Consider the following 9276-nt stretch of genomic DNA (forward strand, 5'->3'; position numbering starts at 1 on the left):
GGATGTGGGAGAGAGAGAGAGAGAGAGAGAGAGAGAGAGAGAGCTGGAAAGGGGATGTGGAAGGGGGAGAGAGAGAGCTGGAAAGGGGATGTGGAAGGGGAGAGAGAGAGAGAGAGAGAGCTGGAAAGGGGATGGGGAAGGGGAGAGAGAGAGAGAGAGAGAGCTGGAAAGGGGATGTGGAAGGGGGGAGAGGGAGAGGGAGAGAGAGGGAGGGAGAGAGAGAGAGAGAGAGAGAGAGAGAGAGAGAGAGAGAGAGAGAGAGAGAGAGAGAGAGAGAGAGCTGGAAAGGGGATGGGGAAGAACTGGAGGGAGAGGAGCCCAGACCAACCGACACCAGGTGTTAATTGGAGTTGATAAGAGGAGAGATGCAGTGATCCACTTTGGAAGAAAGTGAGAAAGACTTTTTGTTCCGGAGTGGGTGAAGACGCTGGTCGGATTGAGAGCCCTTTCCCATGAACCACTGAAAACTCAGCTGGGAGTCAGGAAGGCAAATGTACAGCGGCCTTTATTGCGAAAAATAACGTTTGAGTACAGGAGCTGCTCCTACGGAGCACAGGTGAGAACACACGTCGAACACCAAGCGCAGATTGCGTCGCCTGACCCAAACAAGGATTGACTTGCCACAGAGGGAAATGTTCGCTGTTCCAGTTCCTGGGGGAGGACGGGTCTGCCCGGCGAGGCGAGGCGTAGCAGACCGCAGCCCGTGCTCCCCATCCCCACCACTCTCCAATCCCGGGGTCAGGAAGATCGGCGAGGATCCAGTCGAAATGGACCAAGTTCTGCATCGACTTTGGAGGCGGACCCTTGGGATTCTGTCCCCGGTGGAAACAGTTTGTCACTGAGGGGAATAAGAGGGAGATGAACAGGCTAGAACTGTAGACACACTACAGCACACAGAAACAGGTCCCTTCGGCCCTTCTAGTCTGTGCTGAACCTTTTTCCCCCTACTCCCACTGCCCTGCACCCAAATCATCACCCTCTATACCCCTCCCGTCCATGTACCTGTCCAAATTCTTCCTCTTTTAAATAATTTTTTTTAAAAAATTGAGTTTAACATATAAACTGGAGCGACTGAGGAGGGTACTGGAACCGGGACGCGAGGGCACCGAGGGGCGTTCTGATCTGTGTCGGAGGTTCGGATCTGGAGCTCGGGCCCCTGACGGTCGGACCAGACTGTGCGGTAGTGCTGGAGGCGAATCCACAGCCACACGGTGACTCTCGAGGGGGGTGGCACTCTCTTTTGAATCTCTCTCTCTGACTGTAAGGAGCACAGGGCAATTACTTGCAGTGGTGAATCCGTCTGTCGTAAGGCAATATCGCAAGGCATTACCCCATTTTCATGCGTGACAATAAACTTCGGTAAGGGTGACAGTAGCAAGGCAAAGCAGGCTGGTGTCCCCATGAGGGACAGGGCTCTGGGAGACACCAGCCCTCAGTCTCACCTCCCCCTCCCGCGCTGCGTGCAGCCCCCAGGAGGTTACCTTGGCCGTGCCTTCGGTAGCAGCCCCGCCACCGGGCTTGAAGAGGGCAGCTGCCCGGGCCTTGACGCCGGACCTGGAGGGGGGGCCCTGCTTGACGGCGGGCTTCTCGGTCACATCGCGGCTGCCCCACCGCGCAGGCAGGCGGGCTCCGGCCTCTGCGGACGTGTCTGAGGTCGACTTGGCTCGCTTATGTTGCAGGAGTTCACGGAACACGGAATCCATGTTCTTGATCACCTCCTGCGGAGAGGGAACAGATTGATATAAGCAACAAGTCGAGTTTCTCGTCATCCGATTGTACAAGTCCAACCCAACGAAACAGCGTTCTCCGGTCCTCACACAGACATACATCCAGACGGGACACAAAGACAGACACACAATACATGCGCAGGACAAGTATTGCATCGATACTAATAAATATTGTTTCGGAGGGTCAGAGTGAGCAGTTCCTTTGGCCGTTCAGCCCGTGGGAAGAAGCTGTTCCTCAGCCTGGTGGTGCAAGCTCTGATCCTCCTGGATCTCTTCCCCGACGGGAGCAGCTGAAAGACGCTGTGTGTGGGGGAGGGTGGAAGTGGTCCTCTACGATTTTGCACTCCCTCTTCAGACAACGATCCCGGTAGATCACGTCGGAGGGGGTGGAGGGAGACACCAGTGGTCCTGTGAATTGATCTCTGATGCACATCCCTATTGTACCACCCCCCGGCAATGAATTCCAGGCCCCCACAGCTTTCTGTGTAAAAAACATTCCCCTCCCTTGTCTTTGTACAGACGTCCTATGGTGTTTGCTGATTCTTGCCCTGGGAAACAGGCACTGGCCGTCCACCCTATCTCTGCCTCTCATGACCTCCAATCCGTTTCTCTGCAGCGACCGGACTGCACAGCGTTGCAGCCAGCCAAGTTGCTCTCGATAGAGTTCCTGTAGAAGGTTGACATGACGGTGCCCGGTTCATTCTTCTCAGGAAGTGCAGTCGCCCTTGTGTCTTCCTGACCATTGAGGAGATGTTGAGTGTCCACCATAGGTCACTCATTAAGTGAACTCCAAGGAACTTGGGGATCTCCACTCTCTCCACTACAGAGTGGTTGACGTGAAGAGGAGGGTGGTAATTCCTGGTCCTCCAGACATCCATGATCATCTCCTTCATCTTGTCCACGTTGAGTCTTGGTTTGTTACTCTTGCACCGTACCACGAGATTTTCCACCTCTCCTCAGTAGTGTGACTCCTCATTGTGGCTGTGTGGGAAGGAAGGGGTCCTCAATGAATTAGCGCGCCCTCTTCAGAGTTATCGTACAGGTCACCTTAATACTGGAAGGATGTGGATGCTCTGGAGAGGGGGCAGAGGAGATTCACCAGGAGGTCACCTGGATTGGGAAACAAGTCCAATGAGGCAAGGTTAGCAGAGATTTGGAGCAGAGAAGGAGGAGAGGAGACTTGATAGAGGTCGACAAGATTCTGAGGTGGACGGCCAGCGCCTGTTTCCCAGGACAGGATCAGCAAACGCCAGAGGACGTATGTACGAGTCAATTAGATATGATTAAACAGAGGTTTTCAACCTTTCTCATCACTCACATCCCACCTTAAGCAATCACTAGGCCATCGGTGCTCTGAGATCAGTAACGGATTGCTTAAGGTGGGATGTGAGTGGAAAGAAAAAGCCTTGAATCATCCCTTATTGACTTGTTATGTGGACAGTTTAAGAACTCCCAAGGAAATGACAATTTTTAGCAAGCAAAATATTTCAGGAACAATTGGGTCTACAGCAGTGATTCTCAACTTTCCCTTCCTACTCACATCCCACCTTAGGTAATTCCTCCATGATTAGAGAGCACGGATGGCGTAGGGATTACTTACAGTGGGATGTGAGTGGAAAGGGAAAGGACGAGAACCACTGTGGTAGAAGGATATTATGGACGCAAATCCAAGAGTGTCCAAATACTAAATTCCGTTTGTGAAAGTTGCCCGCCAGCCAGCGGTGGCCAGAAGATACCTAAAGGTCGCTGGGAAATCTGACTCCCAGCGAAGCAGCAAGGACACACACTCCCCGGGGACAGACACAGAGAGGACCTCCTTCTGCGCGGTCACATCACACACTACAAGGTCAGACACAGAGTAAAGATCCCACCACACCATCCCATCACACACTCCCTGAGGTCAGACACGGAGAGAATCTCCCTCCACACCGCCCCATCACACACTCCCCGAGGTCAGACACAGAGTGAAGCTCCCTCCGCACGGTCCCATCACATACTCCTGGGGTCACACATAGGATGAAGCTCTCTCTGCACCATCCCATCACACACTCATCGGTGTCAGACACAGAGTGAATCTCCCTCCACACCAACCCACCACACACTCCCGGGGTCACACAGAAAGAGAAACTCCCTCTGCACCATCCCATCACACACTCCTGGGGTCAGACACAGAGTGAAGCTGCCTCCACACCATCCCATCACACACTCCCAGGTTCGAAACTACGTGGTCGATCAAGCAAATCAGTGGGGCCACCTGAACTCTCTGCTGGGTGAGGTCCCTTTCACCGTAACGCAAGGAGCTACCACTCTGGCTGTAGCCCGGGAACGTCTAACTGCTTACTGTGCAGTGCCACGGAATGTGGTGCTTGCTCGATACCAGTTGCTGACTAGACGCCATAAACCCAGGGAAATTGATGCTGCCTATGCACTGGCCCTCAACTCACTGGCAAATGAGTGTGATGTCAGGGCAGACAATGATGCTTTTGTCATCAGGATTGACTCCAGTTACATCCCACGGAGGCTGCTGGACACGGAGCCCTTAACCTACGACCAGGCAATCACTCTGGCCAAAACACTGAGAAGTGCCATACGGTCCAGTGAAATGTTAGAAACTGAAAAGGAAACATCCAGAAGTGCTGGAACCCTGAAGGAAAGAAAAGGGCGAACTGAAAAATGCTACTTCTCTGATAAGAGTTGGCACCCCAAACAAAAGTGCCCAGCTCATTTTGCTACCTGCAGCTACTGAGGGAAACTCGGCCACTTCGCTAAAGCGTGCAAGGCGAAAAGTACTCCCACTGATAAGAAGAAGAGAAGCACCAAGAAAATGTGTCCTGGAGCTGCAGGATGGAAGACAACTATGAAAAGGGGGAATCTTCAGACGAGCAGAGTGAATCGACTTCAAGTGACGGCGAGGTGAGATCCCCCGTGATAGCTCAATTGACTGTAAAGCTTGGAGGATGTTACGGTCTGGAATGATCAACTATGAAGGGGGAGGTGAATGGTGAGACTCTTGATTGTCTAATAGACTTGGGGAGTACTGACAGCTACATCCACAAGAGAGTTGCCAGAGCCTTAAATTTGCGGAGATAACCAGCGAACCGAAAGATATCAATGGCTTGTAGTGAACTTACAAAAACTATACGGGACAAGTGTAAAATTACTTTAAATTTGCAGGGACATTGCCTTGCTGATGTGTGGCTCTTTATTATGCTGGAGCTCTGCACCCCTGTGTTACTGGGGTTAGATATTCAATCTCAAATGAACAGTGTAGTGTTAAATTTCGGTGGGCCACTCCCCACACTTACCATCTCCTGCGCTAGTTACTGCGGTCTGTCCGCATTAAAGATCAAAGCTCCTTCCCTTTTCAGTGATTTATCCCGAGTGTCAGCCGATTGCCACTAAGAGCCGTTCTTACAGCAAAGAGGATCATGAGTTTATCAAAGCGAAGACCCAGAGATTGCTTAAAGAGGGAGTAATTGAACCCAGTAAGAGTCCGTGGTGAGCCCAGGTGGTAGTTGTGAAAAATCACAGTAAGAAATGACTGGCTATTGACGACAGCCAGACAATCAACTGTTACACTAACCTGGATGCCTACCCCCTGCCACATATCAATGAAATGATTAGCACAACACAAAGTGTACTGTATTATCGACCTCAAAGCAGCTTATCACCAAATCCCCATTAAAAAAGAGGAACGACCCTATACAGCCTTTGAGGCTGATTGGGGGGGGGGGGGGTTATACCAGTTTGAAAGGATAACTTTTGGAGTCACTAATGGTGTGTCAGTGTTTCAGAGGGAAATGGATAAGATTGTTAGGACATATGAGTTACAGGGTACGTTTCCTATCTGGATATTGTCACTATCTGTGGGAAAACACAGGCTGAGCACGACAACAACTTAAAGAAATTTTTAGCAACAGCTAAAGAACTCAACCTTACATTTAACGAGGGCAAATGTGTGTTCAACGTGACGGAGCTACCCATTCTGGGCTACATTGTCCGCAAGGGCGAAATCCTCCCCGACCTGGAAAGAATGCCCCCCCTGAAGAAGTTACCACCCCCAGACTCAGCAAAAGCCCTTAAAAGATGTATGGGATTCTTTTTCTACTACTGCAAATAGGTTCGGGACTACGCCACGAAGGCACACCCTCTGTTTGACACTAAATCTTTTCCTCTCTCTCCAATGGCCTTGAAAGCTTTCGAGAGAATTAAAGCTGATATTGCCAAAGCTGCACCCTCGTCCATCGACGAGGATGTCCCATTCCAAGTGGAAACTGATGCCTCAGATTGTGCCTTGGCAGGAACCCTTAATCAAAAGGGCAGACCTGTGTCATTCTTCTCCTGCATGTTACACGGACCTGAACTTAATCATCCTGCCATTGAAAAAGAAGCCCTGGTTATTATTGAAGCTGTTCACTACTGGAGACACTTTCTAGCCAGCAGAAAATTTACTCTTGTCACTGATCAGAAATCTGTAGCCTACATGTTCAGTACTAAACACAAAAGTAAAATCAAGAACGATAAAATGGCACGCTGGCGAATAGAACTCTCAACTTATAATTATGAGATCCAGTACAGACTAGGCAGGTTAAATGATCGCATTTTCACGATCTGCTGCTGGTGCTCAGCTGGAGGGGCTAAAAGAGATCCATAGCAGACATTCACCACAGTCTCCCCCTGGCAGAAGAAGGGTTAAAATCAAAAGGACAGCTGCTAGGAAAGACTAAAGCCTTGAGATACTCTAACAGCCAAAATACGCAATCGAAATATAATGAGATGTTTTATGAATATGTCAGACTATCAGGTTGTTTATGAATTCTAGTGCTTTGTCTCAAAACAGGTGGCTCCTTTGCAACCTTGGGAACTGGTACAGGTCCTGGGTCTGTAATGTGGGACCCGCTCCAGAATCGGCAGCATGAAGCAGTGGGGTCTCAGCATGGCCATCTGAAAGCTGACTAGGGGTCAAAGGCTGGGGGGAGGGGGGTGGGGGTGAGCCCAATCTCTCAGGTTCACTCTGAGTAGGGGGTGTGAGGAAGGGGCGAACCAGGTGAGGCCAGATCTCTTAGGGGTACAGTGTCAGTACTCCCGTCTGGGAATTTAACATGAGCGTAGTTGGGGTTAGTATGCAATAGCTGAACTGGTTGGACTAGGGGGTCTGTTTTACGCGTCCGAGTATGGCTCTTCATCAGCACAGTTCCAGGCTCAGATAAACAGGCTAGCCAGTCCATCACAGTCCTGATTTCTTAGGAAAGGCAAACATATGAGGTGTTTGATTAGTTGCAGTACACATTAATGACCGAATAGAATGTAGCGCCTCAGGCAGCACCTCCTGCCACCGGGTAACAGGGTAACCATGTGCTTTTAAAGCAAGATTTACAGTCTTCCAGACTGTAGCATTAGCCCTTTTGACCTGCCCATTGCCCTGCGGGTTGTAGCTCGTGGTAGAGCTGGTGGCAATCCCCTTCCGTACCAGGGCTTGCCGTAGTTCAGCGCTCATGAATGCTGAGGCCATATCGGTATGAAAGTAATTCTGCCGGGGGGAGACTGGTGAATGTCTGCCAAGCTGCCTGTCCTCCCTCTGGTGAGCCTGGCTGTACTAACATTGGCTGTGCATTATCTCTACTGTTGAGGACACTCCCCTTGGATATTGCTGTGTATGTACCTATTGTCTTTCATTATTATACCATGAGTTTCTGCTAATAAAAGTCATGATTATTTTTGACCACATCATCTTTGTCTACTTCATCAAAAAGAGCTGGGAGCAGGGGACGTGCTGCACAGTATGATAGGAGCCAGTCTGCCTGCCCTCTCGTGGGGACAGGAGAGGACGTAGGTGGGAGATCAGTCTGGCCGATCCCACCATCACCTTGGAAACAAGACAGGCCCGGATACGATGATCGGAGACTTGGGACCCACGCCCACTTGCCTGAGGAATCCTCCAGTGTGCGGGGGTCAGGGGGAGGGCAAGCAAGGAGGCCGCGATGCCCACCAACCTTGTTGACTTCGGAGACAGGTTTCTCAGAGAACTGGCGATCCACCTTGCAAACAGCCTGGTGAGAGGCGGCAGGGCTGTGGGTAGTTTGCAGTGAGTCCAGTGTGTTCCTCCGCTCATGTAAGACAACCTTTGGGGCAGGCTTGCTGTCAGGGAGAGACGAGAGGCTATCGTGAATTCACAGCCCCACGGGGAAAGGTGAAGCCAGACACAGCAGGTGGCCTCCATCACCTCAGCTCCCTCAACGGGGATGGGGGAGGTTGCAGTGACCCCAGGGTGACGGGGTGGAAATCAGCGAGGGCTCCTTCTCCCCATCACTGCCCAGTGACCCTGGGGTTAGAGAGAGGGGAAATCAGCCAGGGTTTATGCTCCCTGTCACCGCCCAGTGACTCCGGGGTCAGAGAGAGAGGGGAGATTAGCCAGGGTCCTGCTCCCACATCATCATGCAGTGTCCTCAGGGAGAGAGGGACAGAGAGAGAGAGGGAGTGAGAGAGAGGAAATTTGCCAAGATTCCTGTTCCCGCTGCCCTGTAAACTCCCCCACCCCTCGACAGGAGGGGGGGGAGAGATATCGAGGGGGGGAAGATAGAGAGAGAAAGGTGACAGAGAGAGGGATGACAGAAAGAGAGATAGATAAAGGAAGAGGGAGAGAGAAACAAGGAGAGAGATCAGCCGGAGTTCCTGCTCACCACCACTGCCCTACGAACTCTGGCATATATACAGAGATAAACAGAGAGAGAGAGAGAGAGAGAGAGAGACAGAGAGACAGATGGGGAAAGGTCACAGAGGGAAGAAGAGAGATCCACCAGGGTTCATGGTCTCCACCACCACCCTGTGATCCAAGAGCCGGTGCCGTTGATCTGATTCTGATCAACACCTCACCTCTCATCCTGTGTCAGAGTCCACACAGGCAACAATCTCTGTCCCCATGGCAGACTGCCCGCATTTGACTTCGAGCTCTCGTTGAAAAGCGTTGTGATCTTCCGGATTGGACTGCTTCCACTCCTCTTCCTCAGCACGGGGTCGTAGTCAGAATCACTCCACAGCCTTGCGTTAAAATAGAACAGGTCAGTCACAAAGTGAAACTCCCTCCGCACCGTCCCATCACACACTCCCAGAGTCAGACACAGAGTGAAGCTCCCTCTGCTCCGTCCCATCACACACTCCCAGGCTCAGACACAAAGTGAAACACCCTGCGCACTGTCTGATCACATATTCCCAGGCTCAGAAACAGAGTGAAGCTCCTTCCGCAACATCCCATCACACATTCCTGCGGTCGGACACAGAGTGAAGCTCCCTCCACACCGTCCATTCACTCACTCCCTTGATCAGACATGGAGTGAATTTCCCTCACACCATCCCATCACACACTCCCCGAGGTCAGACACAGAGTGAAGCTCCCTCCGAACTGTCCCATCACACACTCCTGGGGTCAGACACAGAGTGAAGCTCCCTCCAAACCACCCGTCACACGTTCCCGGGCTCAGACACAGAGTGAAGCTCCCTCCGAACTGTCCCATCACACACTCCTGGGGTCAGACACAGAGTGAAGCTCCCT

General features: G+C 51.6%; 1 protein-coding gene across 1 annotated transcript; it reads right to left on the bottom strand.

Annotated features, from left to right (window-relative positions):
- Positions 1–487: 487 nt before the first annotated feature.
- Positions 488–9055, bottom strand: LOC138751132 (uncharacterized). The gene is made up of 4 exons (XM_069913199.1): positions 8601–9055; positions 7721–7865; positions 1482–1718; positions 488–838 (listed from the first exon to the last, which is right to left on the bottom strand). The coding sequence occupies exons 1-4, from the start codon at positions 8873–8875 to the stop codon at positions 836–838; spliced, it is 660 nt and encodes a 219-aa protein (XP_069769300.1). The 5' UTR covers positions 8876–9055; the 3' UTR covers positions 488–835.
- Positions 9056–9276: the final 221 nt, after the last annotated feature.

This window comes from Narcine bancroftii, unplaced genomic scaffold (assembly GCF_036971445.1).
Source record: "Narcine bancroftii isolate sNarBan1 unplaced genomic scaffold, sNarBan1.hap1 Scaffold_742, whole genome shotgun sequence".
Lineage (NCBI taxonomy): Eukaryota > Metazoa > Chordata > Chondrichthyes > Torpediniformes > Narcinidae > Narcine > Narcine bancroftii.